Source organism: Panicum virgatum, chromosome 7K (assembly GCF_016808335.1).
Source record: "Panicum virgatum strain AP13 chromosome 7K, P.virgatum_v5, whole genome shotgun sequence".
NCBI classification, from domain to species: domain Eukaryota; kingdom Viridiplantae; phylum Streptophyta; class Magnoliopsida; order Poales; family Poaceae; genus Panicum; species Panicum virgatum.
In genome coordinates, this window is record NC_053142.1 from 50,192,837 (window position 1) to 50,217,866 (window position 25,030).

Consider the following 25,030-nt stretch of genomic DNA (forward strand, 5'->3'; position numbering starts at 1 on the left):
AAATGTTTTATGATGCCACTATTTCTTCTATGGTTGATATGATCTAGTGGTAACATATGACATGTTCATGAGCTAGTAAACCCAAGTAGTTGATCTAGAAAATGAGTTTTCAAATATTTAACTCAACATTGTCAAGATAACCCTTACAATGAGGTGTGAAGAAGCTTGTCATTGGTTCAAACCGAGTTGAATTATTTGGGCAAGTAGTCTAGATCAAGTCAAAGAGAAAGAAGCTCATAGAAACAATCTAGTTCAAGAATTGGTTATCAATGTCAAATTCAATAAAGTGGTCCATCATGATTTTACAAGTGATACTAGATTCAACAAAAGGTATATCATTGTATCTCTACAAGTGATATACATGGTCATACAAGTAGTATTCATTCAAGTAGATCTAGTGCAATAATGGTGGTTCCACAAGTGATCCTCAACTTTAAGTGATCAATTCAAATCAAGAAAGCTACCCTCATCAAGAAGAGCTCAAGATTCAAATAGATTGACAAATACTTTGATATAGGGGGAGGAGCCCCACTACAAGGTATCAAGGTCAAGGATCCTACTAGTATCCTACATGTGGCATTTCAATGTGGTCTTCATGCTTCCACATGTTGTTGTTACAAGTGGTGTAAATTCCAATTAAATTGAAAGTGTCCATCAAAAATGAAGATTCAAGACTCAACCATCTACCCAAGTCCAACTCTTTGTATCAAACCACAAGCGCTTCATATGATTGCCTACAAGGAGTATACAAGTGGTAACCCTACAAGTACAAGAGGTACAACTTCAAGTGGTAGCCATTGATCTTCACATGGCAAATTTCATGTGGCTTCGGCCTTTTTTATGGTCATTGATGACAAAGGGGGAGAGAAATGAACAAAGATATGAATTATCCTTTGATGACAAAGGGGGAGATGAGATGAGAGTGCGATCATGGACATGGATCAAGAGGATCAATATTCTTGGACAAGAGAAGCACACAAGTAGGGGGAGAAAGCTCATGAACTTGGTTGCTTGCATTTGATATGTGCATATTCATGTGCTTGCTTGCATTTGCATAAGTTTTAAAATTTATATATGCATTGCTTGTGTGTGATGTATGCTAGTCATAGAACTTAATTGATGATTTGATAACTAGCATGCATAGATTGTAGCTAGACATTTTTTTTTACAAATGAATCAAGAGCCTTGCTAATATTGTTGATCTCATGAGGTATCTTGAGTTTTTTGATGAATGTCTAGTTACTCATTGATGCTAAGGAATGAACTTCAAGGATGCAACTCAAATTGGTATCACGCTTCAAAGGTTTATCCTATATACCTTAGCATCACTTAGTAGTGATAACAATCCCACAAATTTCATATTTATGCATGTGTGTGAGTTTAAAACCAAATCTCTTGAGCACACATGTAGGGGGAGTTATTACTACCATGTCGGATTTTTATGGTGCTTATCCAATCTTTCACAAGTGGTCTTATTGGTGGATAAGAAACATAAAATCCAAACCAAGTTAGCTATTTACACATGTGTGAAGTGCTAGCTTGGAATTTGCTTAATTTCCATATCTTCGTAGAGTTGTCATCAATTACCAAAAAGGGGGAGATTGAAAGGCCCTTGTTTGGTTTTGGTAATAGAGTGACAACTTAGGTGGACTAATAAGTGTTTATGTTGAGATACACAGGAGATTAGTCCACACAAAGACACTAGTATGAGCGACATATGCCATGGAGGAGAAATGGCTAAGGGTTGATGCTATGCTCATATAGTGTGATGGAGGAACTCATTGCATATGAGACATGACATGGAGTTATGTGACCAAAGTGGAGAAGATCAAGACAAGGCTTGGCTTGATGGACCGGTTGCAATGGAGAAGGGCAAGTCAAGGCTTTGAAGCGAGGGACCGCGAGGCGGTGAAGCTTGGGCAAGATTTGGCGCCGATGGACCGAGGCAACGGTGAAGAGCGAGTAAGGTCAAGATCGATGGACCAAAGAGGTCATGTGATGATATGGAGTGGATCATATCATTCAAGGAAGATCAAGCCAAGTGTTGACTCATGAAGATGATCAAAAGGCTTGATGGAGTTTGGTGCTTGTGTGGCATCAATATTTGGGAAGATGAAATGGAATGCGCAAGGCAAAGGTATGACTTGTAGGGCATTTCATTTCACCGGTCAAAGGTTGTTTAGAGAAGTGCATGACCGGATTTAGGATAGATGGCCGTACTATCAAGAGGGGCAAACTTGTTTGCATATCGGTCATCTAGTGCCACTTGAGCGTTCTAACATTGCGATGTTGCTAGGATCGAGTGGCGTGGTGAGATCAAGTGAAAATCCTTTGAAAATGATTGTGAAATGCTAACACACATGCACATGGTGTTGTTCACGTGGTGGTGTTGGCACATTTGCAAAGGAGAAAGAGTTGGAGTTGATGTTGATCAACTTTGGGAAGTAAGAAAGGTCTTTTGGTTTTCTCCGGAAATTAGGTTGTCTCTTGGAGTGGAATACTGCTTTGATCCATTGTGTTTTGGATCAAGAATTCAGTTGGGTTGTGTAGCCCTCTTAATTAGCTTTCCATAGAGTCCAAGATCACCTAATTTGGACATCGGAGTTAAGAGTTATGGCCGTTTTACCGAGGTACATTTCTGCTGGAAATAGACCTGCGGACGGTCCGCCCTAGACCTGCGGACGGTCCGCCCTTGAGGGGCGGACGGTCCGCCGTTATCTCGTTTGAGCTCGAACAGAACCATTTTTTGCTCTGTTGGTGGTCCAAAATGAACTGCGGACCGTCCGGTCCATGGGGGCGGACGATCCGCCTTTAAAAGCTGAAACGGGCGCAGAAACTTGGTTGTTCTGTCTTGGGTGTCCAAAATGAACTGCGGACCGTCCGGTCCTTGGGGGCGGACGGTCCGCCTCCTACTGAAAATTCTGGGACAGAAACACTGCGGTTTCTATGTGTGCTCACTTTTTGAACTGCGGACAGTCCGCCCCTGGGGAGCGGATAGTCCGCCGGTCACTTCCAGATTTAGTCAGAGACGTTTGCAAATCGGTTGGTTCGAAGTTTTGAACCGCGGACAGTCCGCCACAGGGGCACGGACAGTCCGCCCGGGGCTCTAACGGTCGACTCTGACACATAATCATTGCAGTTCTAGCCGTTGGTTTTAAATGGCGGACGGTCCGGTTTTTGTGAGGCGGACAGTCCGCGAAAACTCAGTTTTCACGGGATTTGAGTGTAACGGCTAGTTTGGGGCCTCCCTCTATAAATAGAGGGTGTGGCCGGCCATTTGAGATGGCTTAGCACCTTGGGGACTTGGTGTCCATGTGTGAGAGTGCTTGAGAGCCCTCTACTCACTCTAACTTGATAGTAATCATCCGATCGAGTGAGAGAGCGATTCTAGTGCGATTGCTTTGAGAGATTGCATCGAGTGGCACTAGGTGATCGTGTTGCAAGCCGGTGTGCTTGTTACTCTTGGAGGTTGCCACCTCCTAGACGGCTTGGTGGCAAGAGGCTCCGTTGAAGCCCGCAAGAAGATTGTGCGGTGCTCCGGAGAAGATATTGTGAGGGGTATTGTGCTCACCCCGCGGGAGCCGCGAAGAGCAACTCTAGTTGAGCGAGACGTGAAGAGCAACAAGTGGTTCGGCCGGATCATGTGCTAGAGCTCGATGTGAGCACTCCATGTGGGAGAGTGTGACTTGAGAGTCACCACTAGCAAGAGGATCGGCGGCAACCTTGGAGCTTGTCTCAACGGGGATTAGCTTGGTGGCAACCAAGTGAACCTCGGGATAAAAATCACCGTTGTCTACTCTTCTCGGTGGTTTGCATTCTCCAAATCACAAGCATTGTATTTACATTCATATATATCTTGTGCTTGTGTAGTTGCTCTCTAGTGATTAGTTAGCTTGTGTAGCTTGCTAATCATCTTCTTGCTTGTGTAGCTAGAAGTAGAGATCCTAGTGTAACTAGTTAACTTGTGTAGCTTAATTAGTTGCTCTTGCTTAGATTGTGTAGCTAAGCAAGTTGAGCTCTTGGATTTGGATTGTGTATCCTTGTCCTTGAGCATCTAGTGAGCTTAGGTTTGGCTTTGTGCTTTTGCTCATTAGAATTGTGTAGGAGCTCCCCGGTTTGTGAAGTACTAGTGCTTAGGCTTGTATGACTTGGCATTAGAATTGTTAGGAGAGCTCTTACTAGCTTGGCACTCCATTTGCTTTGTGTAGGATCTTTTTGGAGGTGCCTTAGAGTTCTAGTTAGAGGGGTGAAGTCTTGGCTAAGCGAATAATTTCAATTCCGCATAAGTTTCGGTTAGCCGGCGTAATTAGTTTTAGAAAGGACTATTCACCCCCCCCTCTAGTCCGCCATCTCGACCCTACAACTCCCCAGGTATCACCTTACAATCTAAGCAATCACGTCTATCCTCCCTCCTAGTAAGGATAAAGTCGATCTGGCTCGAGTGTTGTCCACTACGAAACGTCACAAGATGGGATTCCCTCTTTTTAAACACGGTATTCGCTATCAACAAGTCGTAGGCTAACGTGAAGTTCAACACATCCTCCCCCTCTTGACTCCTGCTACCATACCCAAAACCCTCGTGCACTCGCTCGAACCCTACATTAGTCGCACCCACATGGCCGTTGAGATCTCCCTCTATGAAGAGTTTCTCGCTGGTAGGCACGGTACTAACCATGCTATCTAGATCTTCCCAGAACTGCATCTTGGTGCTCTCACTAAGGCCTATCTGAGGGGCATAGGCACTGATCACATTCAAAACCGAATCTCCAACTACCAACCGGATTAGGATAATCCGGTCGCCTTGCCTTCTAACCTCTACGACTCCATCCTTAAGGCTCCTATCAATCAAGATGCCTACACCATTCCTACCCGGAGTTGCTCCCGTGTACCAAAGCTTGAAGCCAGTATCCTCAACCTCCTTCGCCTTCTGACCCTTCCAAAGCTAACATCTGAACAAAGCTAACATCCTCTCAAAGCTAACATCTGAACAAAAAAAATTCATTGATGAGATCTAACACATAAGAAAAATCCCATTTTACTAAGCAGTTCCTACAAAGTGAATAAAAAAAAATATGTCTGCCCTTGCAGCCAGCGCCCTGCAGCTTTAGAGAGGATTCAACGTCGTCGTCCCCGGCCAGGTGCTCCGTGTTAACAACAGAGATATGAGGGGTTGAATAGCTTGATGACTAACACGATAACAGATAGAATTCGCCGCCGGAAGATGCCGACGTCGTTCCCTTCACCAGAGCAGAGCTCTCACCACCAAAAACCAAGTTAAACACGCTATTTGCCATGCACCATATAGTTTTCCCTTACAGCTACTTGACACTGAGCGCATGGCCTGAAGAAGCATACGAGCCCGAGGTGGTGGTGGTGTCCCCGGACTGCAGCGCTGCGCCGGAGCTGTAGGCGGCCAGGTGCGCGAACGGGTTGAGCGGCGTGGCGATCTGGTCCTCCCCCTCCAGCATCCTCACGACGCTGCCCATGGACGGCCTGTCCTCCGGCCGGTACTGCACGCACCACAGCGCCACCTTGCACACCCTCTCCGCCGTCTCCCTCTCCTTGCTGTCCCCCGTCGCCACGGCGCGCGCCAGCACGGCGTCCATGTCCCCCGCCTCGAACCGGTGCCACACCCACCTCGGGTACCACTCCTGGCTCTCCCGGGCGTGCAGCCCCAGCTCCAGGTTGCGCCGCCTCCCGAGGATCTCGAACAGCAGCATCCCGTAGCTGTAGACGTCGCACTTGTGTGTCACCGGCAGCGGCATCCAGAGCTCCGGCGCAGCGTACCCTGGCGTGCCCCGCGCGCCGGTGATGGTCAGGTGGGTGTCCTCCCTGTCGCACAGCCTGGCGAGCCCGAAGTCGGACACCTTGGGCGCCAGGCCGGCGCCGAGGAGCACGTTCTCCGGCTTGATGTCGTAGTGGATGATCCGCTGCGCGCACTCCTCGTGCAGGTACCGCAGCGCCTTGGCCGTCCCGACGGCGATCTCGTGAAGCTTGACGAAGGCGACCTCCCGCTCCGGCGGCGGGTCGAACAGGTAGCCGTCCAGCGAGCCGTTCTCCATGTACTCGTACACGAGCGCCTTGACGGCGGCGTCGAAGCAGAAGCCGTAGAGGCGGACGAGGTTGATGTGGTAGGTCCGGCCGATGGTGCCGACCTCCGCCATGAACTGCTCCTCGGCGCGCTTGCCCAGCGTGCTGTTGAGCACCTTCACGGCCACGGGCGCGCCGTTGGGGAACCGGCCCTTGTACACCACGCCGAAGCCGCCGGAGCCGACCTTGTGGGCGTAGTTCCGGGTGAAGCCGCGCAGCTGCTGCGAGCTGAAGCGGACCGGGCGCTCCCTCTGGAGGTCCTCGATGAAGTAGCTCATGCTCCCCATCTCCGCGTCGTCGCTCTCGCCGGCGCCGGTGCTGCCGCGCTCGCGGGTGATGGATACCACGCGGTGGAGACCGCCTCCGTCTCTTTGCAGGTACACCTTCACGGCGACCTTGGCGCACTTGTATATCGCGACGACGCTGGCGACCGCCACTATGCCAGCCATGATAATCCCAACTGCAAGACCCGCCAAGGATCAGGGATATGTGGTGCCTATAGCCATGGAAGCAAAGCTAGAGACGCCGAGCACAAGCATGCTGCTTACCGAGTGTTACGGCGAGAGCGCCACCGCTGAGCGGCATGCTGATCGGGAGCGACTTCGATGCAGGGGAGGATTGGAGTTGAAACCGGTCGAGCTGCTGAGGGCTCTACCTGTTCCTGCTAAAGTAAGAGCTTCATTCCCCTCAAAAAGTAAGAGCTTCATCAGATTGTTGAATGCTTCCCTGGAGCTCGCGTATGACGTTGCATCTGCTGCGACATTGTTTATCCCCGTTGTCAACTGTATTTAGGTATCCTACCACTCCGTATCTTCAAAGTATGTAACGAATAACCCGCGTGGAGATTAAAGAACTCGTTTATGCGTGTTCATCTTCGCATGATAAAGTTAAGAATTTGCACCCAGTCTCCCTCATGAGAAGGACGATTTCATACTTGCTAGCCAACTTTGCACGGTAGCACGCATGTCTGGCTGCATCCTAACTATTGTCTAATGATGTCTAATCTTGCTCTTGAGCAAGAGAAATTTTCTGAGGGAGACAAACTAGCACTCCTCTGCTAGCATGACTTGTCACTCGGCTGACCAAAGATAGCTGCTGACTAGGGATGGAAATGGGAAGGAAATAGAAAAATGGATATCCGAGATATCCGAATCCGTATCCGCGCGAATCCGATCCGCTTCCATCTTAGAGGATGGAAACGCCATGTACAGGTGAGCAATTGCATTTCATTTTCCTTTTGTCGATGCAATGCAAGTAATAAAGTTGGCACTTTGTGGCCATCAAAGTTTTATCTTAAGGTTTTCATCGTTCTCCTTAGGCCTGAGCACAAAGTTTGTTAGATCCCTGCCTAGGTGCCTGTATTGAAGGAAGCCATTACTAACCTACATAGGTAAACCATGGATTTCACCAGGGATATGACAATTTTCACCAACGATTTAGAGAGAGAGATTTTTTGCCAAGAATTTTAGCAAGTAATTTTGGCAAGGGATGAAGAGATTTTTTGTTAATGATGACGCGGTCTATGAGGATTTATTTGAAATTCGGTGAATCCTTTTTTAGATGTATTGGATCATTTATTTGAAGCTTGCACAAAATGTTTCACAAGCTTTATTTATTTTGTGGGATTCCATGGGTCCTGAAAGATCTCTAGGATTTTTTCCTGAATTTTCTAGAAATGTTTGAGTATTTTTTTCTTATTTAAATTTAAAACCCATCGCCACATCACCCACAAACCACTTTGACTGGCTCAGGAGACAGAACTAAATGGGATAAAAATTTAAGAGTACTTAAAATAAATTGTATTGCATGATCAATACGCCATGGCCTCCTTTCACCTCGCAAGTCATCGTGGGAATTGTAAGGGCAGGAGAAAAAGCTTGGGAGAGCCCGATGCTGCCCACTTCCTCGGCTCGGATGGCAACGACCTATCTGCTATCCCGTTTCACTGAACAAGATTACGTTGACTCATCATCTAAAAAATGGGCTTAATGTATAACCTCTCCACGTTTCATCAATTTCCTTGTCAAAGATGATGACGCCTGCTATGTACTTCGTTCTGGTCTCAACAACTCAGCAGCTGCTCTCTAGTCGATTGGATGGTAAACGCTTACTCATGGTACAAAACAATACGTCTATTCTACTAAACAAATATTCTCCGATAAGTTAAGAGTACGAACCAAGACACCTAGCGACCTAGTTCACTAGCGATTGCGACCTGAAATGTTTTCTAAGTTTGCAGGAAGAGATCACATTGAACTGGAGAACTCTGGAAGTCAAAACCATCTTCCTGAATACGATGCCAATGTATTTACAGAGTCAAAAACATCTTTCTCTGGGTTGTTTCCCATTGCAGAGGATCGAGCTGGCAGTTGAAAAATTCGCAGGCAGATACTACTGTTCCACAACGCCATGAATTCCCTTGCTTTAGGTAAGCAACATGTATGTGTCAGTAACTCCGTCCATTTTGAATATCTGATCTCCATGCTCAATTTTAATCTCCGGCTCCTTTTAATGTCACGGCACAGCGGGGATCATCCTCGGGGGCATTGTCACCATCTTTGCCATAAAATTCCTTACCAGATGGATCGAGGTGAAACGAGAATGGCAGGCGGAGCGCGCGCGGCTGCAGGCCATGCAGATGCGGGCAGTGGCGGGCTCGCCAATCCAGCCGGCGAACGACGTGCCGCCGGTGACGGCCTACGGTGGCCGAGTCATCGAGCTGGGTGCCGTGAACCGGTTCCTGGACGACATCCTGCGCGAGAAGCCCGCGCGGTTCACGCCGGAGGACCTCCGCGAGTTCACCCGGAACTACGCGGAGCGGCTGGGCTCCGGCGGCTTCGGCGTGGTGTACCGCGGCGCGTTCCCGAACGGCGCGCCGGTGGCGGTCAAGATCCTGAACAGCACGCTGGACCGGCGCGCCGAGGAGCAGTTCATGGCGGAGGTCGCCACGGCGGGGCGCACCTACCACATCAACCTCGTGCGCCTCTACGGCTTCTGCTTCGACGCCACCACCAAGGCGCTCGTGTACGAGTACCTCGAGAAGGGCTCGCTCGACCGCGTGCTGTTCGAGCACGAGCAGCGGTGGGCCCAGCTGGTGGGCGACGCCGGCCTCGGCTTGGACACGCTCTACGGCGTGGTCGTGGGCACGGCGCGCGGGGTGAGGTACCTGCACGAGGAGTGCCAGCACCGGATCATCCACTACGACATCAAGCCGGGCAACGTGCTCCTCACCGCCGACTACACCCCGAAGGTGGCCGACTTCGGGCTCGCCAGGCTCTGCAACCGCGACAACACCCACCTGACCATGACCGGCGCGCGGGGCACGCCCGGGTACGCCGCGCCGGAGCTGTGGCTGCCGCTGCCTGTGACGCACAAGTGCGACGTGTACAGCTTCGGCATGCTGGTGTTCGAGATCCTCGGGAGGCGGCGCAACCTCGAGCCGCAGCACCCCGCCGTGAGCCAGGAGTGGTACCCCAGGTGGGTGTGGCAGCGCTTCGACCAGGGGTGGTTCGAAGACGTGATGGCGGCGTCGGGGATCCAGGCCAAGGACCGGGACAAGGCGGAGAGGATGTGCAAGGTGGCGCTCTGGTGCGTGCAGTACCAGCCGGAGGCGAGGCCGTCCATGAGCAGCGTGGTCAGGATGCTGGAAGGTGAGGAGCAGGGGCGGAGACAAGGGGGGGGGGGCGGGCAGGGGCCAGGCCCCCCCTAACCTTGCTGCAACTCCACATGAACCCCCTAATCTCATTGCTAATGTTGCTCATTAACAAGGTGTGGCCCCCTTGATCTAAATTGGCCCCCCTATGTTTCAATTCTGGCTCCGCCCCTGGTGAGGAGGAGATCGCGCGACCTGTGAACCCATTCGCGTACATCGCGAGCCTCCACACGACTTCTTCCAGCTCGAGCGCCGCCGCTTCCGGCGACTCGTCCAAGGAAACTCGGGGCACGATGGGGGAAATTGATAATCAGGGCAGGTGATGCGGCGAAACATGTTCCTTTCCTTCCTCGTGTGCATAGGTACCTGTTGTTTGAATTGTACGACATTGCAGTTCAGGATATTTTTTATCGAAAGGATTCAATTCAAGAATTTAAAATTTCAAAATTACACAACGCAGTGCTTTAATTAAACTTCCGTTTGCATCTTTCGACCTATTGAACTCACTTGTGGACCAATCAACGGCTGCAAACTTGAACCTGCAAGTACAAGGTGTGTGGTCACTGGTTGGTCCATCAAGCCGACGGCCCGGTAGAATCTGGCCTACCTGCCCATCTTGCAACAACCTGCAGCTACACCGCGCGCGTACGGCCACAGCAGTCAAAGAGGCCAGTCCGAACCACCTAGCTAACCGGGGGTCCTATGAATTTTGTGGAAGATGGTTAAACAATTTATTTTTAAAGGCCATTAAAGTTTTTTACTAAAAAAATTGTTGAACTAATATTTTAAAAATATTAAGCCAAAATTTGAAAAATATTAAATTAGCATTTTTAAAATGTTGAATCAATATTAGAAAAATGTTGAACTATATTTTTTCCTCGTCTTCTGCGGTGCTGACGAGTGGTGGTGGCAAGGCGGCGCGGTGTGCACGGAGCGTGAGGTGGAGCTCAGCTCAAGGGGCAACGGCACACGGTGAGGAAGAAGGCAACAGGAGGAAGAAAATTAAGGTTGAGAATATCCAAGAGACGGAATGGTTTGCACGAATTTTAAATATTAAAAAGTTAAGTTGCAATTTTTTTCGAAAGATAGATTTCCTACCTACTCCTGATCCTTTCGTCACGAACAATTGCTCAATCTACCCCATAAGGCACGAAGTTTTCTTTCCTAAGGCCACCCAACAAATCTGCCCCCGTTGAGGAGCTTGGTCCTTGTGCACCCACAAATTCGTCCCCAGAAAGCTGCCTCTGTAAAAATCGATGGTCCAGATCGAAGCCTGGAAGGCTTCAACGCCATCCAATGATCAATCTACCCCATAAGACACGAAGTTTTCTTTCCTAAGGCCACCCAGCAAATCTGCCCCTGCTGAGGAGCTGGGTCCTTGTGCACCTACAAATTCATCCCCAGAAAGCTGCCTCTGTAAACATCGATGGTCTAGATCGAAGCCTGGAAGGCTTCAACGCCATCCAACGATCAATCTTTTAAGGATCCGCGGGCTTCAACGCGACCCTCCGCTCCCCCGCATCCCTCCCGGCTCCCGCGCGCGATGCCGCAGCGCCCGTGGCTCGAACCCCCTCTCTTTTTCCTTTTTTTCCCTCTCCTCTCTTCTCTTTTTTCGCCGAGAGCATCGGCATCCTGCGCGGCGGGCGCTAGGGCCGGCGCCCAGATCTCCCCCTCCCTCCTCCTCGCTCGCCCGCGTCGCTTGCTCGCGCCGCCCGTCGCGGCCGCCCTCGCCCGCACCAGCCACCACTGCGTGCTCTGGCGTACGTGAGGAGGGCGCCGCTCGCCCGTGCTGAAAGGCGCCGAGGCTGAAGCGGGCGCCTCCTGCGCGGGTGCGCCACACGTTTCCGGCCACCGCCGGCCGTGAGCCTCCCTCCCATCCTCTCTCCCTCCCTCCCCTCTGGCGACGGCCTCTGCACGGGCGGTCCACCGGCAGATCTTGGGGTGCCAGGCCTGGGGCCAGCGAGCCGTGGCCGGATCTCGGGGCGGCCCATCCCGGGCGCCGCCGCCAACAGGGGGAGGACGAGGTGGAGGCCACCGGGCACTGCACGGGCGGTCCGCAGGCGGCGGAACAAACGCCTAGGCCGCCAGCACTCGGTCCCCATCCCGCTCGCGCCGCCCTCGCCCTCCCCGTCCCGCTCGTGCCGCCCTCACCCTCCCCGTCACGCTCGCGCCGCCCTCGCCCTCCTCCGCCAAGGCGCCAACCCACGCACCTCGTGCTCCACCCCTACCTCTCGTTCTGGTATTATGCTTTGATGTCATTTTCCCTAATCCATATCCCTACCTCTCGATCTGGTATGCTTTGATGCTATTTCTCCTGATCTCTAATCTTGCCTCTCGATTCAGGGTGCTATGGTGTTTGATAGATTTTTTTGGTGAGTTTTGCAGGAAAGGTTGGGTTGCGAATCTAATTTTGGGAAAAGGCAGGTGATTTCACCTCATCTCTTTTATGCTGCCATTGTGGATATGCTCTGAAGGTGGCTTTTGATGCCATTGCAGGTGGCTTTCGCTGCCATTGCAGCCAATCTGTTCGAATATTTGATTGCTTCAAACTTTTTGTTTGTACTCCTTTGAGCTCTTACCTACTGAATATTGATTCCTTTGTGCCCTTTTGCATATCCTGGTGATCTCTACCACTCTGCAATTCTGTCTTGCATTTCTTTTTTTTTAAGTAACTGTCTTGCATTTCTGACTTAGATCTCTAGGGGCTCTTCACTTCACTTCTTGCTGGATTCGAACCTGGGACCTGTGTCAATGTTAGTGGGACTAATATGTCAAGTCAATTCAGTCTCATGATTTCCTGCCTTGGTCTCAAGAATGAAGAAATAAAATTCCAATTGGGGGCAATGATCAACAATGATGTCTGAGATAAGCACCTTTGATTAATGAGGGTGGCTGTTGGCATTTAAGTGGAATCCTCTGTCCTCTCTTGTAAACCTTTCAACTATGCTCAAATGGTTTTGTTCTTGGATGGTCATGCCATTTTTCATGGATGATAACCAGGACAACTCCACTTATTTGAACAGGTTGATCTGGTGATAAGAGAAGGCGCGGATATAGTTATATGATCGAGCAAAGGTGAAGCTGAGCCCACTCAAATATTTTACTGCTACCCACACAGTACCTTATGTAATTTGTTTCTTTAGTTGAATATGTTTTTTGTATAACTTTTTTGCTAAATTATTTTCCTTTTCTTACACCTGCCTAACTTCATGCAGTTACCTTCTACCTTGCTGCAATATCAGTGCTTCCCCTGCATGAAAATACTTTCAGTTACCTTCTGTTATCTCAATATTTCTCGCAATGATTCTATTGCTTTTTAGAATCCCTGAATTGCTGTTACCTTTAGTGTTTTGCTCAATTTGCTGCAAAACTAGGATGGCTTGTACCATTACAAGTAACCAGTTTTGCAACTAATTGTTGTCATTTCTACTGCTTCGACGGCGGCGGCGGCGGTTGTGTAGCAGTAGTACATATTGCAATGAATGATCCTACTTAAAAAGTTCATTTCAGAGGGAGGGAGGGAGTACATGGTTAAATTAAATTTGTGTAATTTATTTAGATTAAATTACTTGATTTAGGAGATTAGCTTTGTCAACGAAACAAGGACAATAGCCACTTCTCATTTGAGTTCATTATTCTGACATTTGGCAGCTACTTTTGCCACCCCATACTATATCTCATAATGATGCCTTTTCTTTTTCGTGCCATATTCAAATGCTAGCTCGAAATCTATTAAATCTGTTACTCACGCATATTCATCTCTAGCTAGTAGAGCTGTCTTTCTCTCCTGCATATCACTTGTTCAATATAAAAGCATGACTTAATGAGTTTTTTCCAGAAGTGACCAATATTCATATCATAAAGATATTCAATGGTGATGAAGCACGCTATATAAACGAGTTGGCTGAATGAAGAATCATATGGCTCTGAATCAATCAATTGATGAGATACTTTAAGTAGGCTTTGTAATTTGTATGTCTTTTTGTTAGCTAAATTTGTTAGTAGCTAAGTAGTATTAGTCTGAACCATTGGCATTGTACTGCAGAGAAAATATATTGGACAGACACCTTTGCCAGTTCTACTTTTGTTCAAAACCAGTCCAACATACAGTTAAGATTTGTTGTTCTGATGATTTACTATGGCGGTGCTGTTCCCAGATCTTTGATCCGCAGAGAAAAGGACAGAAACATTAGGTAATCCTTTGAACTTTGTCGTATTAGGTAATCTCTTTGGCTTGATTCAGTCTCTATTTTTCATTTGCTGCTGCTGCTGAATGTTTATTAAACCAAAGGATTATTTGTTTACCATTTTTTAAGTGCAACCATCCTTTTGGGTATACCAGCATACATCAAACCATGGCCCTCTGGACCGATGTGGACTTTAAGCTGAAAGCTGCTTACTTGAAAAGATATCACTGGACCATGCTGAAAGCTGAAAGCTGAAATATTAAGTAGACTGTTTTAGCTTGCTAGGTTGCCAAATGTTACATATTCTTAGAAAAATGGACTTTTTACCCTCAACATAATAACTGTTACATATCCTTTGTGTGAAACATATATTTCTCATTTTGGACTATGGATCGGATCATGTGTTCTTTTTTATGTCTAAAATTTATCCGTGGCGTTAGCACGCGCTGCGAATCTGATTTTGGGAAAAGGCAGGTGATTTCACCTCATCTCTTTCCCTTTCTTTTGATTTCATGTCAATCTGATTAGTGTAAGTTGTAATGCTTGTTTGTTTCTAAACATGACTCAATCTTTACTCTTTAGTGACCATATGGAGTGATGATTAAATCAGTGGACTGATGGTTTCATGGTTCAATCAACTACATGGTTTCAAATGCTTCATATATGAGCTCCTTTTATATTCAGTTGTTGCCTTTTTGTTTTGCCATATTCAACGCCATCCAACGATCCATGTTTTAAGGATCATCATGATCAAATGATGATAATATTTTTCTGAGACCCCTAAGACCTGTTCTTTGTCTTGTTATGTTAACAAGACATGGTGGATAACTGGATATGCTCTGATGATCAAATATCTTGTGAGGTACTAGGCATGGTCTTTTTTTTCTCTTTGCTGGACTTCCTACAATGCCGTGATGCTCCAAGTTTACGATCATATGATGACTCATAAAATTTCTGAAACATGATGTTCTACCTGTTCCTTGCCTCAATCTCAACTTTCATGTACCATCTTATGGCTAGATGAAATGTACAACTGTACATCTAAGTTGTTGCCTTTTTGTTGGCCTCAATCTCAACTTTCATGTACCATCTTATGCCTAGATGAAATGTACAACTGTACATCTAAGTTGTTGCCTTTTTGTTGTGATACATGGAGTCAAATGGTAAAAGTTGTGGCGGCAGGGTGCCGTTTGGGTACATAACAAATACTTTGGGTATGCTGACATTTTATTTGAATGTTGATGCTGCAAACAGAAACGGCTGAAACAAGTGGAGGCCTAGAGAGGACTGGGCTATCATCAGTAATAGATATACTGGCACATGATGTCCATGAGCTTCTTACAAGGTAAAGCAATCCGGAGAAGGTAAATTGCAGTATGGCATTTTCACTTTGGAACAATTCTAGCTGAATTTGGTCTCTGCCTGTTATAAAATGTGATTCAGCTCAAACATTCATGAACATGCTGTTCAGATGCCATATGTCGAGAATAATTTATTAGCTCAGATACCGAGCTTCTTACAAGATTTTTTTTTTACCTATGACTTTTCAGTTTACCCCTCCACGGATCTTATTGCCCATTTACTGTTCTTACTGGTCTCTCTTGTTAGTGTCCAAAATGCATGGCAATCATTTGTTGCATACGATGCATGCTTCCGGTTATATCTGAATGCATGGGCAAGAAACTGCATGGAGGCTCCAGAATTCCTTCGGGATGAATGCATGGTGCTGCGAAGTGCCTTTTGGGTATGCAACAGCTTACACATGAATTAATGTTCCAAGTGATCTATAATTACTGTGCCACATTTTGCTTTTGAGCACACAGCTTATGAGCTCTTTTTTATGAACAGAATACAAAATTTTCTGCTTCATCCCAAACACAGCAGTCAAGCTTGTTAAACAGATTGAGATCGAAGGATGGATGTTCTTTCAACCAATATGATGCATCGTCGTTTGTTCATGGTGCTAGCTGTAGCGGATTTGTTCTCTCTTTTTTTTGACTCGTAGCGTTAGCATGGGCATTTTTACTAGTGTTCGATAATATCTAATCCAACCTACCCAGCCCATAAGAATAATACGTTTCCGTCCAGCGACTCCAAACAAAAAATACGGTGTACGGCGAGACAGATCTGAACGGAACAGTTTCCAGCCGCCGCTCACTCCCCCATCGAGAAAAACATTCCTCACCCACTGCTGGTGACACACCACCACAAGCCGATGCGTGCGGCCCACAAGCTTATCCAATAGACCAATACTAAATCCCGAGCCCACTTGTCATACACTGGACCGGCTCGGGCACCCATTTCCCGCTGGGACTGGAGGTTAACATATCCACATACTCTGCCTGGCAACTCGTAATAACTACGAGCATCACAGACAACTGGGCCCCAGGTAATAAACTAAAGCGTAGGCCCACTCCTCATTGAAGAAGTGTACGGCTAATCCCCTCTTTTGATTGAGGGATCGGAAGTTGAAGAGCGGTTCACAGACCAGCCCGTAGGCTGAAAAGTTTTGTCTCATTTAGTTCCACGTCACCCGGACCAAGGCAACGGCCCAACCAACCATCCCACTGCTGGTGGGATCCGAGCCCGCCACTACACCGTCCGGTCCCACCGGTCAGTGGCAGCGTCACCAGCGCGCTCCCGCGAAAGGCGGTGGCCGTAGCAGTTCGCGGCGCCCCTTCCCAAAATCGCCTCACTCTTCCTGTTCGAACTCCTCGTCGCCTCACACGCTCCCCCTCCCCCATCTCGTCTTCCTCGCGCCTCCCATGGCGTCGCTCTTCGAGGGTCGCCGCCGGCGATCGCCGGAGGACGACGGCGAGGACGACGGGAAGGCCCAGCGCCGCCGCCTCTCGCCGGAGGAGGAAGCGGCGACGCCGGCGGAGGCGGGGGCGGCCGCGGGGAGTAGCCCCGGGTGGCTCTCTGGCTTCGTCTCCGGCGCGAGGAGGGTATTTTCGTCTGTTTTGTTGTTCTCCTCGCCCGAGGAGACGGGCTCGGGGGAGGAGGAGGAGTATGACGAAGAGGGCAACGGCTTAAACTCTGGTGAGCAATTTCTCCTTCGTCTGGTCCACTCTCTCTCTCACTCACTATCTCGCTACCTCACTTCATGATTCCGTTTCGATTAGCCGCTTGTTTGTCTGACTGTACTAGTATAGCTGCGAGTACTCTGCTCCAGTGACAGTCTGCTTCGGCTTCGCGGCCTAGGGTTTCGTCTTGGCTTGGTCCAATTAGCCAATGAGCTTTCGAATTTTAGCTAATTCGCCGTCACAGTTGGCTAAATGGTGGTTCAGACATCTGAATTGAGCATAGGAATTTTGTATAGTAAAAATACCCGTAAGGTGCCACTGGGGACAGGCGTGGATTGATCGGAAATGTTGGATATATGTTTTGTGCAATTGGGGCATTAACTGGATTCAAATGTATATAAGCTGGCATATTGTATCCATCAACTGAGGTTCAGTATTACCCCCCAGTCCATCTGGTACATATCACGTCAGGCATTCATTGAGTCAGAATTGAACCCATGGATTCGATGACCTAGCACCATGCTAATTATGCCTTGTTGAAATTCAGGAAATGAGGAACAGAGCCTTAGCTTTTTAGTTTTTTTTTTCCTAGAGCAAACCTAATTTGGGAGCTTCAGGTACTTGCCTAGGATTGAAATTCAGTCCGTTCTCAAGATATTCTTTAGTCTACAATATCTCTACCTCCTTTTGTTTTTGGGTAAAGTGATTACTGAATGGAGAATGCCCCGAGTCTTAAGCAGACTGGTCTTAGTCTCAGTAATGTTGGACAGTCTTTTCAGCCAATAAGCAGAAGGGAGTAGTACTACATTTTACCTCCATTTAGACCCAAACCATCATAAATCTTGCTAAGTTGATGCTTCATTACAGGCAAATTTAGTTTAATTATAAACCTTGCTCTCAGTGTCATCTGATCATTATCTTTCCTCTGCTGCTTCCTCTGCTGCTTCCTCTGCTGCTAACTGAACTGATTATGTGCCCTCACACCATGTATGTGCTGTCCACACTCAGATGAGAATGAAGATGTTCCTGACACTCATGGAGCAATTGTTCCTTACAACGAGTCAAAGCTAGCTATTGAGCAAATGGTTATGAAGGAAACATTCACAAGGTAACAGAAATACTGTTGTTTTTTTATATGTGTGATGACATTTTGCTCCCTGGTCATCTTATCCTAGTTAAGTGTAGCACTAAAAATATTCTAGTACACCTAATTCATCAAATTGTTGATGGTGCATTCTTAGCTTCATTAAGGTCACTTTTTCACCTTATGTTTTGTCATGTGGACTTTTGCAATGAATTATAATTGACAAACTTTAAATTTGAGTTGGTGGATGACCCAAAGTCACTCTTAAATAGTGCAAGCTAACAAAACCTTCCACTGTAAATCATTATACTGTACATGTGATTCTGCCTTAGGTCTTACGTAACTGCTATCCATGCTATGTGTTTTATTTTCATGTACAGCATTAATATTTTAAACCTTGATTTCTTGGTAATATCTTCAGAGGATACACATTTCCTTGGAATCATCAGTTTTTTTTTGGCAGGGATGAGTGTGAAAAGATGATAGAGCTAATAAAATCACGAGTTACAGATTCTACGTTTCCTGAAGCCCGTGAGTATGGATCGCCAGAAGAAATCCCAAGTAGGAATGCTGGCATTGGCCATGACTTCACTGGAGCTTGGCGCTCCTTGAGCCGTGATCGGAGTTTCCCTAAATCAGTTCAATTCTCTAGGATGGGACCTGGTAGTTTTTCTCCTGGCTCTCCACTCCAAGCATCACCTGAGCTATGCACTGCAGCAGTTATGGAAGCAAAGAGATGGTTGGAAGAGAAAAGGCAGGGGCAAGGTTTAAACCCTGAAGAAAATGGAAGATGCACATTGAACACTGATGTGCTAAGTTCTGTGAGTATAAATATCTATTCCTTCTATTCTTTATAAACCATTTTGTTTTTGTTGGTTGGCAAAACCAACTGCTGGTTTTGTTTGGATAAGTTGATGCTTACTTTTATGGATCACTTATGCAGGTCATTGACTCTGACATGGGTTCTCCAGTTGATTTAGCGAAATCATACATGCAATCATTACCTCCTTGGCAGTCCCCTTTCTTAGGCAGTCAGAAGTTTAATCCATCACCCTCCAAATACTCTAGCTTGTTAGCAGAGGTAATACAAGAAATTTTAGGCTGGGTCACTGATGTAAATAATGCAGTTCATTAAATGCACCCTATAAGACTGATTAGTTTTATACAGCTTTTTATATGACCATCAGCGCTTAAATTATTGATGCATTGCTATATAGATCTGTATTTCATATTCTTGAATGAAATGTGATAGGAGTTGCTACTGGCCACATTTCATTATGTGAACGTCTGAAACTTTTATATGATGAAATTCCTGTGTTGTCTGTGAACTGTATTTCATAAGATTTCTGAGCTGAGGAAAACTGACTGAAGTTGGTAAAGCAAAAGGCATGACAGTATGACAGGAAAATAGCGTGTTTCGTGATGCAGGCTTTACTTTACTTAATCATTATCATGCTGGACACCTGTCTGGTAGATGCCGTCTCAGTTTTGTTGGCATATTCACTTCTAAACAATAATTTTACTTTTGTAAAGGTACGCAGAAAGGAGGACTGCCTTTCCAACTTTTGGGAAAAATTGGAGGAATCACGAAGAGCTCGCATTGGATCGTCTGGAGGTTCTGCAGATGGTCCTAAATTCTGGAATTATAGTTCTACTTCTTCCAGATTATTTGAGAATGATACCTCTATATTCTCATTGGGTGCTGCTGAAAATGTTGGCGAGCCTACCAAAACCAATGATGGTGAAACTTCTTTATACTTTTGGTCTCCCTTTTACTTCAAAATCACTCAGGCTGAATACTTCGATTTTTTTAATGTTTTCTACTGATGCTTCACCTCCGGTTACATGATTGCACTCTTCAACTGTGAGCAACTGATTTGTTATATACTAACTTCAGGGTCTGAAAAAGTTGCAGCAACAGAACCAGTTAGTGGGTGCCCCATACCTGTCACGCCAACTGAAGATAGAATTGATGTGAGCAATTCATGATTTCTGCTGTATGTTAGTGTTGCATTAGTAGTACATTTGGGCTCAGTTTGATATTAGCTCAGTACTTTGTTGTCAGTACCAACATGCCCTACACAGCGATGGCTTATAATGTACTAAAAGAGCATGTAATCTTCCAAAAAGAATAAATTCTAGCCAACGTCCATCTCAACCTTGATACATTGCCCTAGCTTCTTGCACTAACGATATACATGATAACTCATAGTTTCCCTACATGCATTTTACTTTAATTTGAATATACTTGACTCTGTTATTTCAAAAAGATGTTAATGCTGAAAAAATGCATTTGTTCTTTGACTTCAAAAACCTTATCTGTAGCTTGTTTCACAATTACATCTTTTATTTACCAGTTCATTCTTCTTGTCCTAAGGGTATTGGTGAACCTGTGGACCTTGCAAACGACAATGGGAATGCACCTGAAGAATACCATGCTGCATCTGAAATTCAACCAGGTATAATCTCCTTGTCCAGTTGTCCTACTCCTGCCTGTGGTTATCTAAAAACATTCTGACCAGTTTTTAACCATGTGTTAATCTTATATATAGCAATTATAGAATTTGACATCTTGTGTTACTTGTGCAGATAAAGTAGCAGAGGGGAACAATGCGTCTTCCACAAGGTCAGTTTTTGCATAAAAAATATGCTTACTTATTAAATCACTTTTACTGCAGTTGCACAATCAGTTATAAGCTTAGCTTGTGGAACTGAGTATCACCAGCAACATTAGTTATAGGCTTGTTGATTAAGTAGTGCTTAGCAGTATGTTATTTACCTGCATTCTGATGTCCTGAAATTATTTTTTAGAAGCTGAATTTGTACTTCCATTCTGAATGGATGTTTCTTATGTCTCAGATTTACAAAGGATGCTTCTGACCACAGTGATGTTAAAGCCCCCACTGCCGAACCAAATATAGATATCAACTCAGCTTCAGGTATTCAAGGATATTTCTTACTGATATAAATCTTGATTTTAGTGTATCTTTTGCTCCATTTATTTATTTTTGGTTAAGTCGGTTTGTTATTGTCTGAGCTCTAGGCTCCCATCAATTTTTCTCTGTTATGCTAATGAACTGGTATAGCTAGAGAAGTTGTTGAGTTTCAGCGATTTTATTCTTGTTGCTAGATTAGACCAAGCTTTAATGCTTGTTTTGTGCTGTTGCATGGTAATAGTCACAACCATTCTGTATGCAAAGGCAAAGGCCAAATCTCAGTAACTAAAATATCAACCTTGGCTGTATTTCACAGCCAGCACCAGCATTTGATTGGTTTAGTGGCAAGTATCATTCGTCAGTTATTAGTACTACAGATGATTTCTAGCCCACAATTTGCCAAAATGGCTTGTGGTTATAGAGCTGTAATGGCATTGATCAATAACCATAAGACAACCTTGTCCATGAGGCTCAAGGAAATACATGTTACTGTGCCATCCAGCAAATGCCGGTTTCTGTTGGAATGCCATTACACGAACTGGCATGGGGCAACTTCTGTTCAGAAAATGGCAACTCCTAGTACAGGTTTTAAATGGGCTTTACAACCATTGGTTCTTTCTACAGAAACTAATTGATAGTTTTTTGCCTCTATCTCTCCTCGAAATCTCTACTTCTGTCTATTATAAACTAACATGTACTATTATAAACTCACTGGTTTTATGCAAGCTTTTCCAGAACCCATACTGAAGGATGCAGGTGCCCCAATCCAGACCCGAATGAATGGGTCGACCAAGAAAACATCTGTGAATGGGTAACCACAACATTTGCAGATTCTCTTTTACTTCTTGCCTTTTTCGTTGGAACTTGCATTTATGTAACTGACATCCTTTGGTAATGCAGTCTTCTGGATCAATCAAACACCAACTCTGGGTTAGAATCTTCAGGAAATGACAATCCCAGCTGCACTAACTCGAGCAGTGCTGTGCTACCCACCAGTAATGACTTAACTGAGCCTGCAGCCGGTGCTGTAGATGTTGATTCTGCTGAGAATGGCACTGGAATAAATCCTGAAAAACCTGTTAAGGGAGCCTCGAGACAGAACGTTCGGCGAGGAGGACGAAAAAGGGTGGTGCGAGGCCCTAAAGGAAGAGGGAAGTAGAAGAATTGCTGGACGATATTGTTGTACACTAATATTAACGGCCCAAAAGGGCAACGCGATACCTAGGTTAGTCTGTTTCCACTTACAAGGCATTTGTGCGTCAACTGTTTGTATCCATGCTGTATTATTGTAGGCTTTATAATGACCACGCTTAGAATTGATTATTAGTAGTAGCTGTTTGATTCGTGTGACTGTGTTTAGTTTTTCATAAGTTTGTGGGTAGTTTGTGCAGATGAAGAATTGTTTGATTGTGCCGTAGCAGTAACGCGTAGCAGGTGTTCTAGCCATCTAGTAGGTGTGTGCAGACAGTGCAGTGAATCCAGTGAGGCAGTGGCAGTTGTTTCCTCTGTATGATGGACCGTTTTTTTTTCAAGTACTTGGCTTATGGCTTGCTCTGTGCTTCAAGCGGTGCAGGCTGTTAACGTATGATGATTTGTGACATTTGTTTTGTCATTTTTATATTCTCTTAGATCTATCAAGTATCAACCACTGTCCACTGACGAATGCCACGTTCGTGGGAAGGGTCCTCATCTTCCAACAGTGCGCAACCCATTTTGTTCTTTAGCAGGCAACTTGTACGTATGGCATGGACCGTATGCTGTTCTTGGATCGCGCACGGATAAGGGGAAGCGGATCGCTCATGAAGAAGGTTCGTTCGTGACGCCTCTTTAACTACCTACCTTGACTGCTCGAAGCCTCATGTATCACCTTTCTCGTTACCAGTTGCCTGCTTTGTTTCTGGAGCTCTAGTGTTTGTCGTGGCCACTACTTCTGCATAGTTTGATCGATGCTGATCCATCCTATTGATGCAAGACTGGAAACGACAGTCCGTCGGGTTCTGGCACGACGGGCTGGAGATGCATCAGATTGACCATGGGTCACGTCATTTCTGTGCAGGAACCACCACTGAACCTTGAACCGGAACTTGCAGGTTTGCGATGCAGGCTGTGTTCAGTTCCGCGAAAATTTCCTAAAAATTTTTACTGATGTATATCACATCGAATTTTACGATACATGCATGGAGTATTAAATATAGTTAAAAAATATAACTAATTCTACAGTTTGATTGTAAATGACGAGATGAATTTTTGAGACTAATTACTCTATAGTTGGACAATAATTGCAAATAAAACCGAAACGTGCTACAGCAAATTTTTCGCGAACTAAACACACCCGCAAAGATAAAGGGGCCAAAGCTCGGATATCAAAGGGGCTAAACGACATGTCCTGAAACAAGCATCACATCATGAACCAAATCAAGACCCCTTATCCCGAAAGATCCTTTGGTCCCCTTCCCGCTCTGTACACACCGGCCCGCCCGCTCAATCCCAATCCCAGGGGAGAGAGGACCCCCGGCCGGGTGCCAATGCAACTCGCGTTCCATTCCCTCCGGACCGGGCCCCACTCCTCCAAAATGGACGGCTAAATGTGCCTAACGAAACAACGGCTGCTGTAGATGACGACGACGGCTGCTGCGTCGGCTGGCTAGCTAGCTAGCGGCTAATCTTTGGCTGGCTCAGTCACCGAATCGCCGGCGAGCTCGAGCAGGCGGGGGCGGCGCCGGAGGAGCCTGAGGGGTGCTGTATCTCCACGGGGCCGTAGTAGGTGAGCTCCCTGATCATCTCCTCGATGTACTCGTCGTCGTCGCCGGTCTCGGCTTTCACGCACTGCAGCTCCTGCCTGGCGCCGCCGCCGTCGCGCTCTGGTGCTCCTGACGCGTCCGCGCCGCCGTCCTGCGCCGGCTGCTTCGACGGCGACTCCTCCGTGCAGCAGTTCTCCAGCTTCGCGCGCAGCGTCGGGGAGAGGGTGCCGACGGCCCCGCTGCTCGGGGGGAAGTTGGTGCGCGCCGCCGGCCCGCTCATCAGCCGCGCCGCCTCGTCGTACGCCCGCGCCGCGTCCTCCGCCGTCTCGTACGTGCCCAGCCAGATCCTCGTCTTCCTGCACCGTCACCATAGATGATGCAACAAACAACACAAAAAGCTTCATCAGAGATGCATGCATGTCATGGCAGAGAAAACGGCACCAGCGCACCAAGTTTGGACAGAAAACAAAGATACTCCCTATATCTGAACATGCCCAATTCGATATAATCAAGCTGTCAGTGCAGGGTTCTATCGAAGCAGTGTGAGAACTTTCGCTTCATCAAAAAAAAAAAAAAAGAAGGTCCAAGAACTTTACAGGAGTGGGTGGCGGATCTCGGAGACCCAGGAACCCCAGTGCCTCTGCCTCACTCCTCTGAACCTCTGCAGCTTCGGCATGGCGACGGTTGCTCCTGTCTCACACCTGACACCAGTGCCCGATCGATACCCTTGTGCTGCTGGTGGGCACACTTCCACTTGATAGCAAGAGATGCCTCAGGTGCCGGGCGCTTATATACTGCTCCCAAGGGGGAGGGCTGCACATGCTATCCCGCCGTAGCATCCATCTCCTTGCAGGCTGCAGCCCTCCCTCTGTTCGAGATCCATGCTTAGGCCGTGAGATATGATATGCTCGTGGTCATGGTTACCGTCGCCGTAGCCCGTAGCCATTTGACATTGGCCAGTATGTCGCACTGGATGTAGAGGCTGGAATATGAATTATTTCATTATCTAAAAAAGACCTGCACGGGCACTCTTCGGTACACGCACATTGACTAAATGCGTCTCTAATGGCCGCGTATGTATTAGACTCAAGTCAACCTCATCGATTGTTTAGATATGAGATTGCCTCTTATTATTGTCAACATTTTTTTTGAGGAAATATTATTGTCAACAATTGCTCAAGAGCGTCTCACATTAATGGTGCACAGCATATCGAATGGGTTAATTTTATTATAGCATAATTCTCAAAGTTACCATGGGTCCACATGTCATATTCTTTGTTCGGGCACGGTTAACTAATGGTGTCACCAATGGTTATA

General features: G+C 46.7%; 4 protein-coding genes and 1 long non-coding RNA gene across 7 annotated transcripts; 3 read left to right on the forward strand and 2 right to left on the reverse strand.

Annotated features, from left to right (window-relative positions):
• Positions 1 to 5,008: 5,008 nt before the first annotated feature.
• Positions 5,009 to 6,726, reverse strand: LOC120643152 (G-type lectin S-receptor-like serine/threonine-protein kinase At1g34300). The gene is made up of 2 exons (XM_039919670.1): positions 6,639 to 6,726; positions 5,009 to 6,550 (listed from the first exon to the last, which is right to left on the reverse strand). The coding sequence occupies exons 1-2, from the start codon at positions 6,673 to 6,675 to the stop codon at positions 5,319 to 5,321; spliced, it is 1,269 nt and encodes a 422-aa protein (XP_039775604.1). The 5' UTR covers positions 6,676 to 6,726; the 3' UTR covers positions 5,009 to 5,318.
• A 567-nt stretch (positions 6,727 to 7,293) lies between these two features.
• Positions 7,294 to 10,130, forward strand: LOC120640371 (rust resistance kinase Lr10-like). Its single transcript, XM_039916203.1, has 4 exons — positions 7,294 to 7,301; positions 8,444 to 8,518; positions 8,671 to 9,739; positions 9,916 to 10,130. Exons 1-4 carry the CDS (start codon positions 7,294 to 7,296, stop codon positions 10,063 to 10,065), a joined length of 1,302 nt encoding a protein of 433 aa, XP_039772137.1. The 3' UTR covers positions 10,066 to 10,130.
• A 1,163-nt stretch (positions 10,131 to 11,293) lies between these two features.
• On the forward strand, positions 11,294 to 15,445 carry LOC120642031. 2 transcript variants are annotated; one of them, XR_005662487.1, is made up of 5 exons: positions 11,294 to 11,981; positions 12,086 to 12,166; positions 12,239 to 13,698; positions 13,788 to 14,791; positions 15,184 to 15,445. It is a non-coding gene; the product is annotated as an uncharacterized LOC120642031 (long non-coding RNA). The 2 variants fall into 2 exon arrangements; XR_005662488.1 differs by having other exon boundaries at positions 11,301 to 11,981; positions 13,788 to 13,935.
• A 1,149-nt stretch (positions 15,446 to 16,594) lies between these two features.
• Positions 16,595 to 22,532, forward strand: LOC120642030. 2 transcript variants are annotated; one of them, XM_039918405.1, is made up of 11 exons: positions 16,595 to 16,968; positions 17,961 to 18,060; positions 18,500 to 18,857; positions 18,980 to 19,117; positions 19,570 to 19,777; positions 19,934 to 20,010; positions 20,414 to 20,495; positions 20,626 to 20,662; positions 20,896 to 20,975; positions 21,699 to 21,783; positions 21,873 to 22,532. In XM_039918405.1, exons 1-11 carry the CDS (start codon positions 16,695 to 16,697, stop codon positions 22,129 to 22,131), a joined length of 1,698 nt encoding a protein of 565 aa, XP_039774339.1. In that variant the 5' UTR covers positions 16,595 to 16,694; the 3' UTR covers positions 22,132 to 22,532. The 2 variants fall into 2 exon arrangements, with proteins under 2 accessions (XP_039774339.1, XP_039774340.1); XM_039918406.1 differs by having other exon boundaries at positions 16,596 to 16,968; positions 21,708 to 21,783; positions 21,873 to 22,521.
• A 692-nt stretch (positions 22,533 to 23,224) lies between these two features.
• On the reverse strand, positions 23,225 to 24,611 carry LOC120642032 (ethylene-responsive transcription factor ERF003-like). Its single transcript, XM_039918407.1, has 2 exons — positions 24,310 to 24,611; positions 23,225 to 24,069 (listed from the first exon to the last, which is right to left on the reverse strand). Exons 1-2 carry the CDS (start codon positions 24,387 to 24,389, stop codon positions 23,652 to 23,654), a joined length of 498 nt encoding a protein of 165 aa, XP_039774341.1. The 5' UTR covers positions 24,390 to 24,611; the 3' UTR covers positions 23,225 to 23,651.
• Positions 24,612 to 25,030: the final 419 nt, after the last annotated feature.

What these genes read in the sequence shown, in the direction of transcription:
- LOC120643152 (XM_039919670.1), bottom strand. Translation starts at nt 6,675, where the DNA reads ATGCCGCTCAGCGGTGGCGCTCTCGCCGTAACACTCG. An exon ending in CGCTCTCGCCGTAACACTCG is followed by an intron (nt 6,551 to 6,638) that starts GTAAGCAGCATG and finishes CGGGTCTTGCAG; the next exon opens with TTGGGATTATCATGGCTGGC.
- LOC120640371 (XM_039916203.1), top strand. An exon ending in CATGAATTCCCTTGCTTTAG is followed by an intron (nt 8,519 to 8,670) that starts GTAAGCAACATG and finishes ATTCCTTACCAG; the next exon opens with ATGGATCGAGGTGAAACGAG. An exon ending in GCGTGGTCAGGATGCTGGAA is followed by an intron (nt 9,740 to 9,915) that starts GGTGAGGAGCAG and finishes GGCTCCGCCCCT; the next exon opens with GGTGAGGAGGAGATCGCGCG.
- LOC120642030 (XM_039918405.1), top strand. Translation starts at nt 16,695, where the DNA reads ATGGCGTCGCTCTTCGAGGGTCGCCGCCGGCGATCGCCGGAGGACGAC. An exon ending in ACTCTAGCTTGTTAGCAGAG is followed by an intron (nt 19,118 to 19,569) that starts GTAATACAAGAA and finishes ACTTTTGTAAAG; the next exon opens with GTACGCAGAAAGGAGGACTG. An exon ending in TGCATCTGAAATTCAACCAG is followed by an intron (nt 20,496 to 20,625) that starts GTATAATCTCCT and finishes TTACTTGTGCAG; the next exon opens with ATAAAGTAGCAGAGGGGAAC.
- LOC120642032 (XM_039918407.1), bottom strand. Translation starts at nt 24,389, where the DNA reads ATGCCGAAGCTGCAGAGGTTCAGAGGAGTGAGGCAGAGGCACTGGGGT. An exon ending in GAGATCCGCCACCCACTCCT is followed by an intron (nt 24,070 to 24,309) that starts GTAAAGTTCTTG and finishes GTGACGGTGCAG; the next exon opens with GAAGACGAGGATCTGGCTGG.